At 38.9% G+C, this 24785-nt stretch overlaps 1 protein-coding gene across 26 annotated transcripts in view; it reads left to right on the plus strand.

The window, feature by feature from the left end:
* camk2g2 (calcium/calmodulin-dependent protein kinase (CaM kinase) II gamma 2) overlaps window positions 1–24785 on the plus strand; it is a 76094-nt gene that overhangs the window by 44996 nt on the left and 6313 nt on the right. Inside the window, exons 7-20 of one of the 26 annotated variants that reach the window (XM_005930582.3) lie at window positions 182–284; window positions 1156–1239; window positions 1593–1687; window positions 6006–6128; window positions 7956–8039; window positions 8121–8163; window positions 8868–8927; window positions 12184–12224; window positions 16198–16278; window positions 18525–18569; window positions 19438–19492; window positions 22369–22473; window positions 22824–22952; window positions 23661–23736. In XM_005930582.3, the coding sequence (XP_005930644.1) occupies window positions 182–284; window positions 1156–1239; window positions 1593–1687; window positions 6006–6128; window positions 7956–8039; window positions 8121–8163; window positions 8868–8927; window positions 12184–12224; window positions 16198–16278; window positions 18525–18569; window positions 19438–19492; window positions 22369–22473; window positions 22824–22952; window positions 23661–23736 (1124 nt within the window). Of the gene's footprint in view, window positions 1–181; window positions 285–1155; window positions 1240–1592; window positions 1688–6005; window positions 6129–7955; window positions 8040–8120; window positions 8164–8867; window positions 8928–12183; window positions 12225–12995; window positions 13029–16197; window positions 16279–18524; window positions 18570–19437; window positions 19493–22368; window positions 22474–22823; window positions 22953–23660; window positions 23737–24785 lie in introns of all 26 variants that reach the window. The other 25 variants (XM_005930583.3, XM_005930584.3, XM_014336227.2 and 22 more) reach the window with 25 other exon arrangements.

Consider the following 24785-nt stretch of genomic DNA (forward strand, 5'->3'; position numbering starts at 1 on the left):
AATGGAAATAATTTATCAAAGGTTACCAAAAGGTGAGGATTTGTTTGTCCTTTATTTAATAATAATTACAGTTTATAACTTCTTTCTAACTTGAGATTTGTCTGACAAAAATAATAATAAAATCAGCCACTAGGGTAAAGCTATTCTTCATTCTGAAGAATTATTTGTCTCTGTATTGCAGCCAGAAAATTTGCTCCTGGCCAGTAAGATGAAGGGAGCGGCAGTGAAGCTTGCAGATTTTGGCCTCGCTATTGAGGTTCAAGGGGACCAGCAGGCGTGGTTTGGTAAGAAAGATCATTTATTAAACTTAATCTGTAGCATTTCAAATGATGTGTTGTTGATGTTCATGTAACATCATAAATTTGAGGTTTACATTTAAAAATGCAGCAAACAGGATAGGCTTAAAGTGATATACAGTGCTGTGCAAAAGTCTCAGGGCAGCCCTCACATCTTTATCATTTGCTGGGACAATTGGAATTTATTGAAATGTGTAAACATACATGGAAATACAGTATTTAATGCCAAAACAAAGTTTACAAAATTCTAACAAACTTTGCATTACCACCCTTATTCTTCAGCATAGTCTGAAATCTCTTACACACGCTTTCTTGTAAGTTATTTACCTTTTTCAGTCCAGGCTTCTTGAAGGACATGCAAAGCCCGTCTTTGGCTGTTGGCTGCTGGCTGCCTTTTGTTCCATTCTCTCTGTCAAGATGATCTCACGCTGTTTCGATAATTTTGGGAAGGTCAATCAATGACTGATAGCCTTCCACTGTCACTATTTGGGAATGCTTTAATGCAAAGAATGTACTGAAAATGAGTGAAAAAGAAGACAATCTCCAAAGAAGAACTTGGATAGCTATTGCTCAAGTCCACTTTAAAAAATACAAGAAGGATGGTCTTCTTGGAAGGAAAATATAAAGAAATTAGAGGAAGCTCAAGACTTATGCACAGTTCTGCTGGAGTAAGTAGCAAAAAGAGATGAAGACTGAATGTTTAGATCATCTCAGCTTGCTAATTTGTTTAAAACACAGCGCTGGCACAAAGCACAGAAAGATGTATGAAACCTGTCATAATGTAGTAGTAGTAGTAATCAGAAGTCACACTGTGTACTGTATATAGGTATAACATGCTTGTATTTTTCTATATTTGCAGGTTTTGCAGGAACTCCGGGGTATCTGTCCCCAGAGGTGTTGAGAAAGGACCCATATGGCAAGCCAGTGGACATATGGGCATGTGGTCAGTCCTAAAGTTTTCAGACTGTAGGCACAGTCATTTCCTAGCAGACCCGTTTTCTCCACTTTTGTTAGATATGGGTTCACTACAGCATTACCATGTCTTTCACAACTCATGTGACTTTGCAATCTTTAAGCAACAACTTCATGTAACGTTCCTGTAACAGTCTTTTCCCTGCAGTAAGTTTTAGTTAAATATTTGATATATTCGGCCGAAACACAACCAGCCAGATTCATAAACAGCAGCCCACATCATTTTAAGTGATAAATGCCCTTAACTCTGCTATAAGCCCAAATAAACATTTTTTTCTTTTTAACTGTGTATGTACAGTATTTTTTTACATTTGTGTGTGTCAGGTGTGATCCTGTATATCTTGCTGGTGGGCTACCCTCCATTCTGGGATGAGGACCAACACAAACTCTACCAACAAATTAAGGCTGGTGCTTATGATGTAAGTACTCACATTCTTGTATTAACCACCCTCTCCTTTTGAACTGTATTGTCATATGTGCAGACAGTTATGATGCAGAATAATGATTGCACTGTGCAGAACTGAATTCCAGCATGGCATTGTCAGTGGACGGAGAATATCACTTTGACTGTGTGTTTATTTTCTGTGTACTGCAGACACAGCCAGCTACACAAACGACACAAGACTTTGTAATGTTTACATTTCCTAGGGAGGGACAAATCCCTATGACTCTCTGTGTCTGCTTTGGATTGTTGGTGTCGTGTTTGGAGGATTCTGAGCCATCAGAGTTGCATTTTTTAACCTTGATGGTGGCTAAACTTGAATATAGTTTGTAAATATATACTGAAATACTAGTTGTGTGAACACAAGTTAAGTTTTTAACTCCTCCCAGAGTGCAACATCAGGCTGGAGACACAGCGTTTACAATTATGACATATTAGAGCTGATTTAAAACAAACAGATCCAGCATACACGGGACAATCTTGGCCTAAATATTGTATTTTATATAAGAGTCAACCGCTTGGTGAGTTAAACTGATATTCTCTTTTTAGTGCTTTTTCCATGCACGTCCATGCTTTTGCTATGCTAAACTATAGATAGATGCCTGAAGGTTTGTTAGTATAATTTTTCAAGTGACAGTTCCTTAGTAATCAGACCATAAAGCTTGTAAAACCTGTATTTAAATTATAAGTGAGTGTGTAAATAAGAGCCAGAGGCACTGTCAGCAGAGACAAACAAATGACGCTCACTAATAAAGGCTGTGCAAACAGACACACTGGGGGTGGAATTACCTGCAACCTGCATATGGTAAAAATTCGGTAGGATATGTATTTCTATAGCACTTTCTCATCAAACTCCAGATTACTTTGTTGCTAGATTCAGCAACTTTTATTGGGATAAATAAAGTAGAAAAACATTGACAAAGGTACTTTTTTGCTTCTATATTTCTCTATAATTGATCATTTTACTCCTAAAAAAAAGCTCAAATCATAGCACAGCAATTATTATCAGAGTGTGTGGTAATTTTGTAGGATGATCCGGTTACAGGATCTGACCCAATCCACGTGCAAAATGATACTTGAAATCTGATCAAATCTCCCAATTTGGAAAAAATCATAACTTGGGACCTCTTCTCCTGTCTTATACTGTTAATCCTTCTTTTGACCAAGTTTATTTTCCATCTGGAGCATCAGAAACTTGGGGTTGGGATTCTTTCTTGGTTTTACTGTCAAAGACTCAGCTCTGCTCCTAGCTGAATTAGCCATTTCATTCTCCACTGTTTTATGTAAGGCATATCCCTGTAACATGCACTTGTTGGCAACTTTATTAAGCTGTTTAACAGCTTGTTAAAGTGAGTAATTAATTATCCCATCATATGGCAGCAACTCATTCAGATGTGTAGACATGGTCAAGACGACCTGCTGAAGTTCAAACTGAGCATCAGAATATGGGCTGGTTTAAGTTTTTCAGATACTGCTGATCTATTGGGATTTTACAGTCATCTGTGTGGTTTACAGATGACAGTCTGAAAAAGAGAAAAATATTCAGTGAGCACCAGTTCTATGTTACATGATGACTGAAATGCAGCTTCAGGCTGATGGGAAGTGACAAATAACCACTCATTATAACCAAAGTAGACCATCAGAAGACCATCTCTGAACAGAAAACCTGTTGAACCATAAAGCACATGTGCTACAGCAGCAGGAGACCACACTGGTTCCCACTCCTGTCAGCTGAGAACGAGGGACTGAAGCTGGAGCTGAAAAAGGCTCATCAACATTGCCCAATGACTGATTGTAAAAGTGTGGCATGATGTGTTGACTCTCAATTTGTGCTGCAACATTCTGATGGTAATGTTGGGATCTGGTGTAACAACATGAAAGTTCGACTGTTCAGGCTGCTGATGAAAGTGTAATGATATGGGGGAAGGGGTTATATATACTTAGCACACTTTAGCCCACTTTAGTATCAGTTGAGCACAACCTTCCTGAGTATTGTTACCGACCATGTCCATCCCTCCATGACCGCAGTGTCTACTGATGGCTGCTTCCAGTTGAAAAATGCACACAAAGATCATCTCAAACTGTTTTCCAACACGACAATAAGTTCATTGTACTCAGATGGCCTCCACAGATCTTAATCCAGTAGAGCATCTTTGGGATCATTCGTCATGGACGTGCTGCCGACAAATCTGCAGCAACTTTGAAATGAAATGTCACATCAGTATGGATCAAAATCTCTCAAACTGTTTCCAGCACCTTGTTGAATCTATGCCATAAAGAATTAAGGCAGTTCTGAAGGCAAAAGGGGTCTTTACTTTAAAACTACTGTTTAAGAATTTACATTTGATTCAGAATATTACAAAAACCTTATTAACTAGAGCTTCAATAAGCACTTTGGTCTTTAATGGAACACACAGTTTTGGGCGTATTCGGGGTTAGAGCAGGCGTTTTGCGTTGTTTTTGTACCTGCATCTATGGAAATCAGAGTTAAGTTTCATGACATCTGTGACGGAATTCGACCTGAATTCATGAAACTTTAATTGTGATACTCTGATCATTTCCCGTTTCCAAATTAGTTCATGTGTATTCATAACTACAAGGCCGGAGCATTGAGATGAGCTCTGCAGGACACCATCACTTCAAGTGTTGTCAAATAACATGCTCTAAATTCTGTCATGCAAGTAATTTAGAAATTTAATTTTAGTTTTTAATGGCTTGCTACTCGGCATTGTATAACTTTCATCTTGCTGCAGAAAAAATAACTGATACACTATGGGAGAGCAATGGGCTTATTCATCAGCTCTCGTCATTGTCCTCTGGGAGATAGGAATTTATTACCCATATTAATTTACATAATTGGAAGCAACCACATCTAATGAATGTGCATAATATGAACAATAATATGAAGTGACTGACGAGCACTTATAATAATGTGCACTTCTTGGATATCATCACTGTCACACAGATACCTTGAATTTCTGCTTTTTTCTTTCATCGGTAACTGACATCTGATATGTTTGAAGTAAGAGTTTGTTGAAAGCTTGCTTTGACTTTTAGCAGTAAACATGTCTGCTGACTCCACCCTTTTGTTATACCACTGAAATTGCCCATCAAAGACAGACAAATCGTTGCTCAACTTCACATATTAAGACTGTTCCAAAACAAATGAAGTCAAATATGTTTTAAAGAGAAACAAGCAAAATATACTTTTTTAAAATCACAAAAACAGTCACCTAACGGTGTTGTATGTTGTTTATAAGGTAAAGACCCTACAATGATATATACAGACATAAGAGGGAAATAACCGTTCCCCACAGGAGTGTGTACATGTATATCTTATTGGAAAGGTATGTGCCGTTTGTTGTTGCAGGGTATCTGCACAACACTTTTGTGTACAATATTGTGTTTCCTGTCTATGTGCGTATGTTCTGGTGCTAACTGTTGTTTGTTTGTACATGTGTGCTGCTCCTTCAACTGTGTCCAAGACAAATTAATCCTCAGAGAGAAAACAAAGGCCAATTTAACCTAATCTGTTCATGGGGGTGTTGTGATAGTGTTTTAATATGACAAATTAAAGATAAACAAATTACTCACATGCCGTGGATGTTATTATGAGGTAACATTGATCAGCTGCTCATAGCCTGTAAAAATTTATGGACACGATTGATTAGCACAAACAAAGTTATATTTATTAATGGATAAGAGCTGTCTGCAAATCTGCATTTAGAGTATTACTTTTCATTGCTACAACCTTGCTTATGACTTGTGTTTGTTCCTGGTCTTGAGAGGTGTGGATATTTGCCCTACAGAGTTAAAAGTTGCAAGTTGCACAACCTTAATTCACTCAACCTGCCTCTGTAAATATCTTTTGCTGGAAATTTTCCCTACCCTCCTTTGAATGCATGCACAATGAGGAGAGAGCTGCACCTTCTAAATGATCATACAGTTTGCAACTCTAATCTGTTACATGTTGGGTAAATACAGGTGCAAACACTGTAGGAAATCTGGTTCAGTCATTTAAATATCACAGTCAATTAAAAGAAAAGCTTTTACTACCATCTTTTTTGGATCTTGTATCTGCGTAAGCATTCTTCGGGCTCTGCAAACTATGTTGTTTTTTTTTTTATTGCTCAGTTGTGCTGGAATGCCAGTGTTAAAATTTTAAATACGTGCTAAATATAGAAATGTCTAATCAATGCTAAACAACAGCAAGTTAATCATGGCTTGGAAACATCAGTTTTTGTTTTACCAGTTTTTCAGTGATATGTTTCTTCCTGCTCTTCGCCTTCCTTCAGTTTCCTTCTCCTGAGTGGGACACAGTGACCCCTGAGGCCAAGAATTTGATCAATCAGATGTTAACGATTAACCCCGCCAAAAGAATCACTGCCGACCAGGCCCTCAAGCATCCCTGGGTCTGCGTAAGTCACACTTGTCTTTATCTTTGTTTTTTATGTAGTTTTTCTTGTCACAATTTTTCTTTCTTAAGCACTCTTATATCAGCACAGCCCAGGAACACCTGTCTTACATTGTATTTCATTTCTAACACAGCTATTCAGAATAACAGCACCATCTTTGATCCAAATGGCTAGTTTTAAAAACATGCACAGAATGACATTATATACTAGAGCAGAATTTGTAGCTTTTTGTAGGTTGAGACATAAAAGTTTGGGTTTATTTGTCTCACATTTGGACAAGACGCACATTTAAGGAACTCAGAAAAGACCTGTAAAGTCATAAGTCATAATTTTAACACCAATAACAATTTAACAGCATAAATGTAGTTTGTTATCAGATAAAGCACAAGGACAATAATTTCCATTTTTATTGTTAAGGAGTTGAGTAAGGAGTCGCCCAGATAATGTAAGAGCCCCGTAGGCTTATCTTACAGCTCCCACTTCTAAAAGTTTTCATTTATAAGTCCCTGACAAAGCAGGCTTTTTCATTCTGTTTGGTATCACAGAGGAGTTGGAATACACATGAGCTGCTCCTGCCTGTTAATGAAAAGCTACTCAGGGGAGCATATCAGAGCTGTAGAGCATTAAAAAGAATTCATTGTTGCAGTTGTACACAATGCCATTATTGTCATAGCCTCAAAATGGTGATTAAATGTTTCTTACCAGAATGCACCTTTGGAGTCACGGTCCCTTCCTCTTGTATTTTAATGTTCATGGGTTTTTATCTTTTCAAAGAGATTTTCTAAAGCAGTTCTTCATCTCGTCCCATCACATATCTGTGAGTTCAATCTCAAGTCAACGATACATATACAGGCTCTATAAAGAAGATGGATGCTTACACATAGATGCTTCAGTGTCAGTGCTATAGAAGAGGTGGTGTATGTGACCACCACCACCACCACCTCTTCTATATTCACTATATTTAGACAAGAGGGTGTAGTGCTAAGTTACCAGCTAAGATTGGTTTGGCCTCAGTCACAGAGACCTAGAGACCAGTTGCTAAGGAAAAGTGTGCATTTCCCTACTGATTGGCAAATGGTTGCTGGCAAAGAGGGTGCTTCATTAAAAACCTTCTTGTAATTGCTTTTCTCGCAGGTGGATTTTCAAAGTCACCAGTAGTTTGCGTGGAAGTTGCCGACTTGTACGCAAACACTCAACAACTGACTTGGTAGTGAAACTTAAATTGCTACCCATACTGAAAATGGAGAACATTTGCCTTCAGAGTAAATGTTGTGCCTTACTGCTGAAACCATTATGTTTTAAAAGGTGCGGCTTTTACTTTGTTGGGAAACTGTCCCCATTTCCAGTTTCATTACAGAATAGTTGGCATGTGTTTGCAGACAAGCAGGCATCCTCTGCTGGGTGACCATGGAAATCTGCTAGTGACCAAAGCTATCACAAGGAGATTATTAGTGCAGCACCCTCTTTGTGACTCACTTTGCCACCGGTTTCTTTAAAAAGATAGCAAGCAGCCTCCCACAACCAACTGCCAACTGGTAATACACATTTTTATCTGATAACCGGTGGTTACCAGGTGATAACTATGCGATAAACTGTAAAATATTCCAAAAGCACAGATATAATTAAAAGGTCTTGTTCAGAATAGCACCGGTGAGGCCTAGCAGACAGTGACTGGGTACATCTGCCTGTGTAAGAATACCTGTCTGTCCAATATGGCCGCACCCCTAACTTTAGGTCTTACCAGTATAAAAATGGACGAGTTATTAAAAAAGTGGCATTGACGGTGTAACAGTGATATACTTAATGTTGCCCTTTCCTCTTTACTTAAAGCAACGATCCACTGTGGCCTCCATGATGCACCGTCAAGAGACTGTGGAATGTCTGCGCAAGTTCAATGCCAGAAGGAAGCTTAAAGTAAGCACGAACACAGTTAAACATACACATAACTCACTAGCTTATGCTTATAATCTTGTATATTATTTGCCTTGACTCTAGGGAGCTATCCTCACTACGATGCTCGTGTCCAGGAACTTTTCAGGTGAGCTTTTGTAGTTAGTTTAAAATTGTCAACACTCAGTAGGAGCGCACTTCTTTCCGGAGCCTATCTCTCATAGAAGCCAAGTGATACATGTCACTGTTGTTCTGCTACTGTATCTCCAGTCTACCATCTTCTTCCCTTAGCCACACCGATTGGATTTGATTTTGCACTTCAGGGGTTTGGCTTGGATTTCATCCTCATAAGCAGTTTGATCACAGTGCACTTTTGATTGAACAACCTATTTGCGGGCTGGACAATGGACTAGCACGCTAATGCACTAATGCTATCGGCCCTGTGTTTATATGCCTTCATGTAAGCAAAGCAGCTCCATTGGATTATGTCCATCTACTTTGTAAAGGCTAAGACTGATCCAGACTGAAGTAAGCAGACCAGCCAGACCTCTGAAATGCTTCGTTCGTAAGCCTAGGCTTGTTTATTCACTGTAGAATAAACAAAGAAGTAAAATCAGTAAGTTGGGGCTCAGACATTTTATTTCTGCCAAGATTTTCCCATCTGTTGCTTCACTTCATCCTAATAAAAATGAAGTTTGGTATTACATCATTTTATTGATTAAATTAAAATGTCAAAAACAGTAAGCAGGTCTCTTGGAAGCACAAAAAGTTATTAAAGAAAAAAGAAGGAGATTTTCATGGTTTAGTGGGTCTCTCTCCCAGTAGCGCACTGAATTCCTCTTTGTCTAATAGTGGGACGGCAGCACACCAGTCCTGCCGCTACCACCAGCACAGCCGCAATGGCTCAGGAAGGTACGTTTGCTAGAGGGGGTGTTGGAGTCGGGCACTGCCAGCTTCGTGCTGAGGTTTTTGGCATGTGGCCTGGGCTGCTTGAACCCTCCCCTCCCCCCACCACCACAACCACCTGCTGCCTGCACACTGATGGATCACGTTTATGTGGTCATCACTGCACTGGGGCATCTTACAGTCACAGACAAACATATAAATAAAAGCCACAGATGAAGCTCAGCTACTGACCTTTCAGTACTCCTGGGCTTCCTAATGGTCTAATAAACAGACCTCCTCTCAAGGACTGGATATTTAATTTCCTGTGTCGAACACAACAGCCATTTAAATGACACCCAGCATGACCCTCTGACCTTCTTCCAACTACCCCAGCTGTCACCAAGCAAAGCTCAGGTTATATATCTTTGCATTAGCACAAATATCACAGGTTGTTTTTCTCTGCTGCATCGCCATTTATATTACCAATATGAACAGAAATTCCAGTATTTAACTCGGAACTCTTGCAGCTTTGCCTTCTTCAAATTGATCTGGATCCACAGTACTGATGCCCAGTCGATGCCTGCCTGTGCTCGCTGCAACCTTCCCTTGGCATGGCTCTGGCGCCAACAGCCAGCCAAGCATGTTTATGAGCGTACAGTGCAGTTTGCCAACCTGCATGGGAAGCTGGATAAACAGAATGCAAAGTGTCCTTTGTTAACTATTTTCTTTGTCTCCTCTCTCCTGCCTGCTCTTGTTTTTGTTTGAGCAAATACAACTAAAAAGGAAAAAAAAAAACAGTTTGCTTCAAACAAAGTGCTTATGCCGTTATCAGGTCATCATTATGCAGATATATATTAACACAAACACAGCGATATCGCTTAGTGGGGTATCAGCACGTGGATGGCTTTGGTTTGTGGTTTCACATTACTGATATTTTTTAACTAAGACAGATCACATTTGCAGCTAATGATTTTTCATTTAGTTAAAATCTCCCTTAACTCCCAATTAACCTTTACGTTACTTAAGAGATTACATCTTGTTCTCCAGTGGCAAACCTTTAGCTCTACCTCTGAGGGTGATGATTCAGGACAGCTTTGTTTTCAGGCATGCTCAAACTAATTAGTTTGTTTGAAGCATACTGAACCTTTAACACGTGTGGGTCATATGACAGCGCTGGCTGCTTGCTTAAAGAGGACTTATTAAGCTTTTCTTTCAGCTGTATATTTTTATTTTTGGAATTCATAGTTAAAAGTTCCTTAATCTTATACAGAGGACACTTAGTTCATCATTTGACTGAAGCTAGCAGCTTTAACACTGCTTTCCTCTGATTGGTTGCACCTCACAAACGGGAGTTTGAACAGCAGGTAGGCGGGGCTGCTATATTCAAAAGTAGAGATTACTGTAATAGGAATATCCACACTCTTTGAGATCATGCAAAGCCAAATTTAAAGTGCTTAGAGCTCACTTGTACATTCGCTGATGATACAAGTGATGTGCCACGTTTCATAAGAACCCTTGCAACATTATGTAAGTAATAGAAAATAAGGAAAAGTGTAATGGGTCCCCTTTAAAGGCTGGTCATACAGGAAAAAACAGTCTGATTAACAAGAGGATGCTTTGCCGATAAAATGTTAATGACTTTCCCTTTTTTTGCTTAATTCCAACTGTCAAATTTCTTCACTTAACAAGACGCAGTGTTGTCACATACAGTGTTACGGTGAAGAAATCAGACTTGAATTTGTACAGATGACATCCTGAAGTTAAAGGTTTCTGCTGAGAATGCACCACTCTGCTCCTTTTATGAGGAAGACTTTGAAGTTGATGTTGCATGCCAGACATTTTGATGACTGCATGAACCATCACCTCTGTGAAAATGATTAAAGAATGCCTTTTAATGCGCAGTAACAGCCTGACAGGTGTTGCCTGCAGTTGTCACCTTTCAGTTCAGATGTTAAGATGCAGATATTAAATACATTACTGTTCTCTTACCTTTTTCATTGCCATCCTTCCTTCTTTTTGAATGGAAGGTAAGGGTGAATCATTGGAACATGGCTCAAAGACAAATGATTGTTGGTAAAATGTTTATTTTTAGTGAGTGTTTGTGTGTTAATGCATGTGTTTTATTACATTTCCTTTTTGTCAGGTGGAGTGGTGTCATTTGTGTGTTGTTAAAACTGTCTGGTCAGGTTTTCAGGTTCACATACATGCCTCCTAACATAAACTAGATTATAGGGATGAAGGTGGCGTTTGACGTGGCCAAAGTGATCTTATTAAATAAATTATCAGCAGTTCTGTAATTGACATTAAACATAAAAGTATATTTTCCTTGTTTTAACAAAAAACAAGTTAAGATTAAAAAAAAATAGCTCTTTTACTCATTCATAAGCTTATTCATGTATTAATTCAAATTGGCCCCCTGAAAGCAGACAAATAAAATCAAACACTAGAGCAGGATATATGAAATATTAGAAGTATGAACTGAGCTGAAACTGATGTTATTATTGTGGAAAGTGAACAAAAAGTGTTTGTTTGACATTTTGACTGTTTAGAGGATTATTGGACCCAAAATTATGGTTGAGCCAGAAATCCACACAGTACCATAAACAAATGAAACCAAATTTAAAATTTAAAATTAACATGTGGTTTTACTAGGAACTCGTAATGCTGACCTGCTCTCACAATCAGAATCACCTTTTTTAATTTTTTAATTGTTTCCCTGTATTAATTTTTTAATGATTTTACTGTTTTAGAATTTGGATTCTCCATGCAATAGTTGTGAATTACTGACATTTAATTTTTTAACTAAATAAATTTTACAATCTTGGTGTACAAACTGTAACAATGCAGTGGAAATAAAATGCGGAACTTGCACGTTACTGGGCAAAACAATCTGCATAGTCAGTGTAGTGTACATTATAATGGAAAATAATTATGAATGGGGCTACGTCGATGTGTCTGTTTTTATACAGTGATTTCAATTTTGCCAACAAGTTATGTTTTTGATTTTCACGTTATCATTTTGCTTTGTCTGTATCATCACTACTGAAGTCTCTTTAATTCCCTGTTTATCCACAGTGGTTCATAAAGTAAACTTTTTGATGGGATCGTCCATCATACAACAGCTCTGCTGTTAGAAATATCAATGTGAAGTCAGTTTTGTCAAACCTGATAAACTCTTAGGCCGTCTTTTGTCGTGCTGACTGAGTGATTTCAGCTCTTCTGTTGATTGGACAGCTGTCCCCCTTAAACTGCGTCCTCATCATCTTTTCTCACTTTCTTTCAGCCTGTAAAACCTTACTAAACAAAAAGTCGGACGGTGTGAAGGTAAGCTCTCTGACCCATGAGGGTTTTCTTGATGTGACTTATGTACTTAACTTACTCTCCTTATCTTTTATCTCCTTTTTGGTCTGTCCCCCTAATTACTGTCTGAGACCATTTTTAACTGTGATATGATGGAACAAGATCAATTAGATCACCTCTGTGCTCTGGTGCAACATGGTCTTTTTTCTAAAGTCTGTTTAATGTATTTTAAAGATTTTTGTGACTTAGGGGATAGGATTTATTTTAGAAATGAACTAGGTACTTGATTATATTTATAAGAAATCAGTTAACTCACATTGAGATTAAAGTAGATCTAACGAGCTTACCTAAAGATTAAAAAGCTTTTAAAATGGTGTTTTTAACCAGCCGCTTTTCTTTGACTCACAGCGATTTTTGTTTTGATCAACAGTCAGCGTCAGTGCATGCAATGAACTGCCGTACTCACCAAGGGCAAAACAAAACTCCCATTACATACAGTAACTTAAACAGTAACTAAACCCTTAAACATTAGAAAATGCACAACCAGTTATTGAACACCAATAAAATAATTTCCAATATTTTTTCTATTTTTTAACCCCCCTTTTTATTTGCAGCTGATTCAGATTTTTCTGAATCCCTTTATCTCATCTTTATTCCTGTGTAAGCTTGTGCAGCTGTTTTGTTTTTTACTATCTTTCTGGGATCAATCTGGCAGCTTCACTTTTTTGTCTTTTTTTATTAGTTCCCGATGAATCCTTATTTTTTTCCCTCCTCTTTTCCATTGCTGTCTGTCAGAAAAGGAAGTCCAGCTCAAGTGTTTGTTTGATGGTGAGATCGGCTCTGTCGTTTTTGTTCATTTTTTTAAAATTTTTTTACTTTTTTTTTGTCCGTCTTCTTTGCGAGTCTTTGCCCCTCCAGCTCTCCCTTTACCCTCTCTGTTTCATTTTTTTTCCTTTTGTGCAGAGATGCTTTAGGGGTCGTTTATGGCAATTTTTGTTGGATTTTTCCAAATTCATACAACATCCCTGCATTCTCTTCCTCTGGAAGCGCCACCAAAACCATTTAAAGAAATAATACACACACGCTCTTCACTATCCAGTTACCCCCTTCTGATGTGCGACTCATTGACCCATGGATCTGCATTTTCGCTTCATACCTGACCATCACCGTGGGACAACTGAATCCCTGCTAATCTCAAGATACCACCATTTTTCTTTTTTTCAGTTGTTGCATGTTTATCGTACCCTCATTATGTTTCATTTAAGTGAATTCTTCTTTCCCCTTTTTACCGTAAATAAAACAGCTGTCTTTGTCACCTGCAGATAATTTCTCCGATATGAGCTAGAGAAAGTGTGAGCTTTTAAATTCTGAATATAAAATAATCAAGTAAAAAGATTGTTTTCTTATTTTTCAGGTCTGTTGATCTGTTTGGATGGCTACATTTTTCCCTCACTACATTTTTTTTTCCAAAGTAAAAGTGATACAAAACTAGTTAATAGTGTACATTTATTTGTGGTAGGTTTGCATATCTGTGGAAAACATAACAAAATAATTGCTTTAGCTGCTTTAAATACAAAGTCCAGTTTATCCTCATCTCTCCCAAAAGACGTCACCCTTTCAAAAGAACATAAAACTTTATTAAAAGAAAAGTACTACACAGTTTTGTTTATTTTTGTAGATGGAAACTGAGGTTCAAGATTGCAGGTTGTACTAAGAAATATCTCGGTTTGAGGCCTAATTAGCATTTTCAGACATTAATAACATGCTGTTCTGAATATTTTGATTCTGGTAAACAGCCTTTTTGAGGAGGCTTGGGGGGGAATAATCTTAAAAGGACCTCATGTTTGTGTTTCTGTGCTTTTCTATTCCAAATTCTGCTCAAGTTGTTTTAATAGCACTGAAGTGCTCAGATTCACCAAGTTAACAGATATGGGGTTTTTTAAAGAAAGAGGAACAAGGCTACATGTCGGCTCATGACCTTGATCAGTTAGGTCCAAACAAAGTGGCTCCACAATGCTGTCATGATTGCAGGTGGAAATATATTTTTTATATTTGAACTTCTTGAAAGTTAAATGTTTCTTATTCATGAGAAATTTTTCTCCTCCAGCCCTTAAATGCAGTAAAAGATGTCAAATCTGTAATCTGCCTTGTTGATGGTGTCAGCATTGCACATTAGTTATTCTGTTAGAAGTTGTTCCTAGTAGGCCTCAGAGACTGCCAAAATACTGTTTAAAGTCACACTGGGGTAATTTGCTCTTCTGAGAGTTGCAGAAAAACAGCTAAAAACTCCCAGCACTTTGGCCTTAATCTTTCACTGACGTAATCCATTCGTCCACACCTCTCAACTTTCCTGTGGGAATATTTGTATTCCCCTTTCCTTCCAGTTAGCTCGAGGCCAAAAGGAGAGTCCAGCTGAAACAGTGTTCTCTTGTTCACATCATACATTCCAGCCTCAGTCTGCAGCTGTAACATAACCTATATCTTAGTCATCCAGCGGAAACATTACTACAGCTTTTAGGAGCAAGCGAGTGAAAAATTATGTTAACTCATAAGCAAGACATTAAAAGGACAGAAATATCCAAACGTGTAGTCCTTATGGTTTTTAAGCTCTCTAAACACAGATCCTACATTTTCCATAATGCAATCAACACCATCTTTTTGTCATACCCTCTCTGCCTGCTGAATAATTTTTTACTGTACCTGGTTGTTTTGTTTTTTGTTTTGTTTTTGCTTACAAAAGCTAATTTTTGGTGAGTTTTGCAGAACGTTTCTTTATGGCTTGCACAAATCACCACAGTGAAGTAAGAAACACATTGTAAATGTGTCTTCTACCTTGGATTGCACTTCATGACTTTAATTATATTAGTAGATTCCCCAAGAGTGCAGCCAATGTCATTTTAATTACATTTTGTACTACCTATATCATAGCTAAACAGAAATATGAATTCAGAACATTTTTTTTTTTTAAATTTAACCTTCCTTCAGCTGTAAATGGCTGATGTTTTATTATCGTCATCCTGCCGGGCGGGCAGGACCATAGAGACCAAAGTTTCTGAATGCAATAACTCCAGAATGAAAAAACACAGGAGCTTAAATTCCCACCGTAGGTGTATTTACCCAAAAAGTTGTGACCTCGACCTTAATGCCATGTAATAACTTGAGAACAAGGCAATGTATGATTTTCAAATTGATACAACACGTGTATCCACTAGGAGGCTGAGGGGGTATCGTTGGCCGCTGTATTTTGTTTTCTTTAAAATTAAAATTTAAATGTTGCTGTGAGTGTTTTTTAAATTAGCAGCCAACATTTGAAAAAGGTTTAGACAGATTTCACTTTTTAAAACTCAAAGCCATAAATAGGATCTGTTCAAGATGATCCTTTAAGTAGTTTTGTGTGTAAAATAGGCTTTACTGTTATCTTTGCGTGAGCTAATGAAGGGGAAAAACGGCTTAAGCCACATATCTGTTGCATGCGTTCACACAATAGAGAAAAACCTGCTACCCAAGGCCTTTCACTGCATGCACAGACCTGGACTGCTGAGCTCGCTTTAGATACAGACTGATTTCTCTTTCTATCTCAGCAAATGATTCACATTTTTTTTAAGTGCTGGGGAAGAAAATAAGTCATTCGCCCTTAATATATGCTTATTGTTAAAATGCACTTTTCTGTTAACAATTCACAATTTTATTAAAGGCATAAAATATTTTGTTTTGGTTACTTTGTATCTATGAGTTCTATGATCATGAAAAGAAACGTTAAAACTACATGCAGAGCAGAAATACTGATGATTGCACCTGCCCTTTAAAATGCAAAGATAGGAAGGTGCAGATAAATAAATTAAGTTTAACATCTGCACATACAGCTCTTGCCCTGACTGTGCAGCGTATAGTCCGTGTAATGGCTCCATTCCTTTATTCCACCTATGATTCCCATAGCTTGGTTCATGGTTTAGTGGGAGGAGTGGGAGTCACTCTGTGTTGTGTTTCTTTGCCCCAGTCGCAGGGAAACAACAGTAAAAACAGTGTAGTAAGCAGCAGCAGCACCAAAGACAGCAGCATGTCATCTTCAGCACCAATGGTACCTCATCTCTATTTGGTTTCTTTGCTTTTAATAGCATCATTTCATTGTTTCCCATCTTCTTATCGTTTAGTTCTATCCCCTCATAATCTTTTTGTCGCTTCCCATATTAAGTAAAACCTTTTCCTTGTCCTCTGTCTCATCGATCATTGTCTGCCTCTCTGCTTCCGTTTCGAACACAAACTGTGATCTTGGCGGTGAATTTGATGACTTTAAAATTAAATGACTGGCTTGCCCCTTTGAGTTTGTCTCTCCTGGCTTGTGTTTTACCCATACCTCCGTGGACACACCTTCATATATTTACCCGATGCCTGACAGGTAGACAAATGACTTTCATTTTCCAGTACAACAGCAGACACTTCAATCAAGTTCTGCTCAACCACATCCTCGTGACTCCTTTGTGTGTTCAACTATGTCACCAGAGCTTTGTTGATGCTTTGCCTCTGAAGTGGAGGTTATTGCCTCTACATCAAAAGATGACCTTTCACAAATTGCTCTTCAATTTCTGAATGGTAAATGATGGGGGCTTCTGGGTAAAACAGCAGCCTGAGTTGACAAATGAAAAACAAGCCATATTTTTGCAAGAGGATGCAGCCCCTGTGTTTGTGGGATCGAGTTATTTACACAACATACAAGAGTTTGTACGATGTTTGTCTCAGGTTGGTTAAATGGAAACGATGGCAACATAACACACGACAAGGAAATGTGCACTGAATGTGTACTTCATTTCTAATTAATACAAAAACTTTCTGTCTCCTGATAGTTTGATCTAGCTACTTGAATTTAAAAAAAAACAAAAACCCTAAAATGATCAGAAATGGTCCATTGCATTAGTGGGAAAGAAATAAATATCATGCCTATCATGTCTTAAGCCTAGCATAAGACTAAACCAAAACATCTAAGTAACAAAATCTAGCACAAATAGGCGTTTTGAAGACTTAAGAATGTTTCCAGTAATTAACTTTCTCTATAAATTCAAAATGTCATTTCATACTGTTTGTTTTCTTTAACAAGATATTTCCAGTCTTTATTGGTAGCTTTTAGTCTTATTGAATATAACATAGTAAAAAAAAGATTTGGTATTTAATTTTTGTAATTTTGTCATGCTTGTCTGAATGTCAGTGGGATTACTTGTAAAAATAAAGATTACATTAAAACAAATAAGACCTTTTTGCTAAATTTAGTCCCAAATAATGTCAAAAAGAAGGATGAGGGAAGATAAACTTATCCTACCTTAGCTTGCCTTTTCTTGTCAGAGCCAGCCCTCACACTCTCCAGTTTCAAAACAGCAGATCTCAACAGTCAAAATCCTCAGTTTAAAGCTTTATAAAAGGCTTCCATCATTTATGTACGACATTTACCACACAAACATAACAGCATCAGTATTTTTATTTTAATCTGCAAGAATGCATTCGTGTTATTTATATATATATATATATATATATATATGAGAATGATTCTTATAGAGCCCAGGCTGCCTTCCCAGCAACTAGACCAGTCCCCATAAGAGTTTACAACCTGGGACTGTCGTCTCGCTGCCATTACTTGTAATACTTTAAATTCTGCATAATCCCATATGTCACTGAAGGGGCTGCATCTTCTAAAAGTTGGGTCCAGGGTTGGTGGAGATCATGCAAGTGCTCCTGACTGACTAAACCAGGATACCGTGGGTTTGTTTTCCACACTGTCCAGTACTTGAGCTCTTGAATTGCTTTGTGCTAAATGTTTATGTCACAGGGTCAAGGCTGGGGATGAGGAGTTGTTGCACAAACACAATTCACCATTAAACCAGTCTTCAGCCCACATGGGATGGAGGGTTGAGATGTGAAATATTATCTAGTATTTATCCATTTACTAGCTTAGCTTTAAAGTCACTATAGCTATGTGTAGGTTTTTGTAATATGGTTTACAAATTGCAAACCCCTCCTCCTCAGTCATGGCCTTGGCTGGTGGTGGATATGTGTATAGCTGTGTTCATGGCTGTTTTCATCCATTTCGGAGGTTCTAAAACAGTCCTGTAGGCCACAGTGCTGGTGAATGGGGAAACAGACTGATACTGAGCGCCTTGACATCAACAATCATGGATTTTTATTACCATAAATGTTCCACAGCCTCTGCACTGTGCTTTGTTTTGGTGTGCCCTCATGCGTCTGTCGTCATGATATTCCCTGGCATCTTTTGCTGGTGCCCACCCCCTCCCTATCATACACTCCCTGCATGGTAAAGTGTCTCCTACCTCCCCCCAGGAAGCCCAGACAACTGTTGTACACAACCCAGCAGACGGCACCAAGGTAAGCTGCTTCTACTCCAGCCTCAAGCCACCAGCCACTACTACTAACACTCGTGGAGGATTTTCTCTAATATTTCTGCATACACCACCATTAAAATAATTATACACTTCATGTTTAAGGTGATAGTCTGCTTATGTAAGAACACAGGAATACAACCTTTGATATTTTCAGGGGTTTTTTTTATTATTATTTTCAATCTGCTTCGCTTTGAGATGGTTTAGTTGATCCTCAGTTTTTTTCCCCTCAGAGCACCTGATATTGACAGACTACAAACTGTTCATTGCCTTTTCCAAACTTGCAAATACTCATGGTACCCTACTACTACTCCTTATGTGAAAGAGAAAATCCTACACGCACAAACAGACTCTTTACTAAAACAGGAACCAAGTGCCGCACAGCTTTCACTGTTGTGTTGGTGCACACACGTTTGTTAAATACCAGTGTCACTACATATTCAAATGCTGATGGTGTTGCACTATTTCCTGTACACTGAAACTTTTCTCACGTTGCCACATGGGCATGTTTCCTCTCGAGAAGCGGTTCTGCACCAATCTTCTCTTACACACGCCTTCCTGTTAAAAATTCATTTTAAACTGCTCCCACACGTTGCCGTAATGTGTGGCTCTCAGCGCTTCTCTTCGCTGCTGTTCTGGCTGGTTTGTGCTCCTGGGAGGGAGTCATGTACCCGTCCATCTGTCCATCAGGTTGTCTCTGTGTTTTTATAGGCGTCTAAAGCATCCCAAACCTGTCTCAGCTACAAATTAAAAGATGATTGTCCACCTCTCCCTTATCCAACTTTTTCCTCTTCCACCCACTCCTCCTCTCTCCATCCACCTCTCTTTTTGTCTCACCCCTTTGTGTTTGACAGGGCTCCACTGAGAGCTGTAATAACATTGAAGAGGAGGAGATGAAAGGTAGGAAAGGTACTTGTCCAACTTTCACCTACTCTGCATGCATTGGTTCACTTTGCATCCAATCCAGATCAGATAGATTAAAAAAAAAAAAAAGACAAAATATTTATTTCCTCGCTTTATGTTAAGGTGATGTATGTCCTCTAGGTAGAGCTTTCAGGAATCTGTCAACTCTGCTTTTCCACTACAAAAAGCTTTCGTTAGAGCACTTCAGGCTGGGATAGTCAGTACGTTTTGGAGTTGGAGGAGCATTGCAGGAAAGAAACGCTACGTCTGAACGCTGTGCTGTGCATGTTGACTGACTTAAACAGTACTGCTATGCCAGATAATATGCTTTTTCTGTTGTCTCGACTAATTCCTGTAGGAGGGCCTAATGGGCGAGCCTTGTCCTCAATGCTGCACTCACGCTAAGGAAAATAATCAAAAATATTGCAAGCATGTGAACTTGTGAGCTTGTTGGCGTTGAAATAGATGCTATAAGACGGGGACCAGGTGTGTGACTAGTCAGTTGCAGTCGTCAAAGAAACTTTGGTGCATCAGAACGGCAATGAAATGACAAAGGAGTCAGTCCTGATTGAATAATGTCAGGTTGGCAATTAAATGCAGTCTGCTTGTGATGGTATGGGAGTTAACGGTGACAAGTCGGCACAAATCTGCTGCTTCCTACACACAGAAATTCACATTAACTACTTATACTCAGAAGATTTCTCCATAAAGAGAGATGTATTGCTCCAGGACAGATATTTAACTGCAACCTTGCTTTTATAAAGCATTATAACCAGAATACAACCATTTGGCAACCAGTTGATTTGGGTCCGTGCTGTAAAAAGCCATGCCGCAGATGAGTTGTGGTCATTGATGCTGACTGACTCAGATTGATGACAATGTTTGTTTGTGAATCAGATGGAAATTATATACAAACATTTACTAATCTGTCCTGAGAAGGATTGCAGTCGGTCTGAGTCAGAAGCATCCCACCAGGTGACCTGTGCAATCATACGGGTAATTGGTTGCCAAATAAAATTCAGTGCAATGAACCATCTTTTTTTTTTTCTTCTTAGTTGCAAGGTTCGTATTTTTACTTAAGTGACTGAGCTATAAGAAAGTTAAATATCAAAGCAGGATGAAGGTTTGCAGTCCTACCATTTATTTGGGATAGATTGTTCTACAAACAACAAATGAAAAGAACGTTAATTACTTCAAAGTAATTTTTTTGTCTTTTCTGGAGGATTATCTGCAAATGTTTTGAAAGATGCTGTAACCACTTTAAAAGTTCTGCCCGTTGTGACTTTTAATCACAGTTGTATTAGAAAGTGAAAGCCATGGCTTTGGTGAGCAGTACCTCATGGATCTGCGGCAGGGATTAGAAAGAATGACTGAGAGTAAACACTGCTGTGTGTAGAGAACAGGAGTATTCTGCTCTTACAGTAATTACATCATCATCTGAATAAGTCCAAACAAAGGATCCCTTGGTAATGACACCTCCAAAGCTTACTGTTGTGTGTTCCACGTGACGGTATCTTTGCCTCATTTCGATTGTTGTTTGCGTAAGTGTGTGTATGCTGCCATCAAACACCACTTAAGCCTTTAATTAAGCTATCTTCAGCCTCAGGGATGACCTTTTAAGGTTTCTCAGTTGAATGAAGTAGCACAGAGCTACCTGCAGCTTACCAGAAAGGAGTTAATCCTGTTACTTAAGGCGATGTTCATGGATTTACTACCACTTGATCTTAAAAAGCATCACTAACATGCAATCAAGATGCCTTTGTTTATCGTGTCTCTATTGTCTATCTCTGAGTTTGAATGCTTTTATAATTTGTTGGATGAAAGAATCTGCTTGATTAGTGTTAGCTCTTTTGTCTACAAGGCTGGATGTTAAATCTTCAGGTTGTGCGCAGTGGTTTGCACCATCCCTTCACAGCAAGAACATTCTGGGGTTGAATCTCCGGGCTCTTGCTGTGTTTCCATCTGGTAATCCGGACAAAGACATGCATATTAAATTGGCTGCAGTTGTGAATAGAGTATAGATAGAAATGCGTAAATACGTAGAATAAAGTGATGTGTGACTATGGTAAAATTGACTTGTGGTTTTAAGTGCTTCAAGTGAACAGTAAGAAGAGCTTGTGTCTAACACAAAACAGAAGAAGAAAACAGGAAAGGCCTTAAAGATAAAGAACAAATAAGATATATCAAGCAGATTGTGTTCAGATTTCCAATCTTCTGCAACACGATGAACTAAAACTCTTCACTTTAAACTTAGTTGTGCTGCAGTCTCCTAAAACCAACTGTAATTAAACCGTTGCTGCAGAATCGTATGCCATTTTGTCCTGGTATTTGCTGCGCATTTGAGGCCAGTAATAAATTCCGTTGTTGAAGGTTGTGTTGTGTGTGATCTTTCTCATTTCAAAATTAATCTCTGAAATTAGACATCAGGCTGCTGTGTCTTAATGCTGAAAGCGCGCTCACTTCAGAGCACAAGTGTAGCGCGTTTGTCATGTCCAGCTTGTGTTTCTTTGTAGTTTCTGGTTTGTGCAGCTGGTTTCTATGTTGCAGATCAGCTCTTTGTGTCACTCTTTTTATCTTGCGTTGTGTGATAATACGTGCAGCAATAGCTTGTAGTGCCAAAACATTTAGCCAGCTAATAGAGAAGTCATTTTGCAGTATAGCATTCAATAAACTTGATGATTTGCTGATTTCCTTTGGTTTACATGAGGCTTAAAATTGCATACCTTTCAAAGATGTGATTGACACTGGCAGCCAGTGAGTTTAAGGTGGATTAATGGATGGACAAATGATGAGTTCCTCTCAGATTTTAGGAACACCCTGTGGCCTGCCAATCAGCATGTTTCTGTATGTTTGTTTGTATGTGTGTCCTGTGATGAGAGCAGCGGCCACCAGTGACTCTACCAGTACAGACAGTGCAGGGTTAACACAGTCCAGCACTATTGAGGAGCAGGCGCAGACCCCGTCTCCTCAGTGCCCACCGCTCACCTGTAAGTCAGCTGCAGTTCACCTGATTCGCCTCTCAGCTCTGACCTTTCTGGCCTTTTCCTGTCGCACCAGACAACAATATTTCAAGACCAAAATAAAACAAGCAACACAAGACATTATGGCGGTAAAACAGCAACACATGAATAGGAATATTAGCTCTTCGAGCCATCACCGGCGCTTGCACCATTTCCAGCCCTACTGTGCTGCCATCTACTGGCGCTCTAATATAACTACAGTTTACTGCTTCCCTTCTGTACTATATCTGTATCCAACTTCTTCAACCCACTATTTCATATATTGCAAAGTCATGTATATAACCTTATTTTACCGGGATGACTGTATCTACCTGCAGCTGGTCCCCTGCAGGAGGCTGTTAGCAGCCCCAGTGTTCCTGTAGCTCAGCGCAGCCCAGCTCAGAGCTCGTGTCCTGCACCAGAGTTCACTCTTTCACCCCCCACAGGCAGCAGCAACCTGCAGCAGAGTAAGTGACAGGCAGGTTTTGGTGTGTTTGTGCAAAGGCTCCGAAAGCCTTTTGTTCAAACTGTGCGTCATTTGTTGACAGAAGACTTTATGGACATGCAGGTCTGAGTTTTGCTGGACGTTCTGGCTTAGCTGCTGCATGTTAGCTGATGTCATTTACAACATGAGAATCCATAAAGTCTGGTGTGTGAAAATCTCTGCTGATTACGCTGTGAGTGCGTACATGGAGTTAGTGGCTTTGTGATCATCTCTGCTACAGATTCAGTTTAATAACTGGTGTTTTTGATGATGATTAACCTTGTGCAGTATTTTTTGGTGTTCTCAAATTCAAAAACTGTAGTAAATGATCGGTTTTGTTTGTGAAATATTTTTGGAATTCCTTCAGTCGAGAGAAGTTAGCTTAGGTGTTTGTTTTAGAGATTTCAGGGTTCAGTGGCCTGTTGAACATTGCGTACAGCTTCAAATACTCTTGATTCTGTGTTCAGTATTGAAGTATGTGATGTGTTTGGGTGACCTTAAATGTCACTGTCATTTATACCAGAGGCGGTGTTCCCGTGTGTAGAGCTTATTTCAAATGTCAGGCAGTAAGTTGAGGGAAAGCATGTGACGTGGATGTGCATGTTCAGCCTCCAAATGATCCCTGACAATCTGTGACCTCTTGTGTGCCTGCCCTCCTCTTCCCACCACCTCCTCCTCTCTCTGCTTGCAGCTCGTAAACAGGAGATAATAAAGATGACTGAACAGCTGATTGAAGCCATCAACAATGGCGATTTTGAGGCTTACACGTAAGTTTTTATATATAAATCAATAGTATTTTGTGTGTCATCAGTGTTCAAGTGCTCTTACAGCTCTGTGCTAAAGTTTTGAGCTAGTACCACTAATTGAGCAATAGTTCTCCAGGCTGTCTCGAGGTCTTTCAAAGCTTAGATGCTTTTTTCAGTCCAGTATGCGACCATTTTGAAAGGAATGTTTTGGGGGGGGTTTCCTTGCTGTATTAAGCCACTTAACACTCACTTGTGAATCATTCACATATGAAGTGTCTACACAGACAACTTAGCAGAGAACCAACTGAAAATTTTATCTTTAGGCACTTTGTTTCTAGCAGCAGGTGACAAAAATACAGTTTGTTCCCATTTCTTGTGTTGAATTTAAGGAAAATGCCATCAATAACATAGTTACACAAGAATAAAAAAAGAGCTATTAGCACAAAGAGCTATTAGCTGCAAATGTGTTGCATTTCAGAAGGGTGTGCAGTGTGTCCATAAAAGATTGATAAGTGTTGGACAAAAACAAGAAGTGGCAAACTTAAAAATGTATCTACAAGAGATGAACAGTATTTGAAAGACCTGACACAGAACCTGAGAGATGCCTCATCTTTACTATGAATCCAAATTTGACATTTTTGGTTCAACTTGTCATCAGAATGAATGGAGGAGGTTAGGAAAGAGGTTCAATAGTGAGGCCATCAGAGTCTGATCTACCATGTATTTCCATCGGGAAAGTATCTGATTGGCAACAGCTTCATTTGCACTGTCAGTGCAGTAAAAGCATACCTGAATAGAAAACACACTATGGAGCACTTTCAGCCATGGATTGGCCTCCCCAGAGCCTGGACCTCAACATCACTGAAGCAGTTTGGGATCACCTTGTCAGAGAAAGGTACAAAAGGCAGCCAACATCCAAAGAAGAGCCTTAAGTTTCCTTCAAGATGCCTGGAGAACTATTCCAGGAGAAATTGCAAGAAAGCTTGCATTAAGGTTCAGGCTATGTTAAAGAGTAAAGGTGGTCATACCAAATATTGACTTTAGGTTGTTCAAGCTTATACAAACTCTGT

Source organism: Haplochromis burtoni, unplaced genomic scaffold (assembly GCF_018398535.1).
Source record: "Haplochromis burtoni strain Fernald_Lab_line unplaced genomic scaffold, NCSU_Asbu1 Contig_46, whole genome shotgun sequence".
NCBI lineage: Eukaryota > Metazoa > Chordata > Actinopteri > Cichliformes > Cichlidae > Haplochromis > Haplochromis burtoni.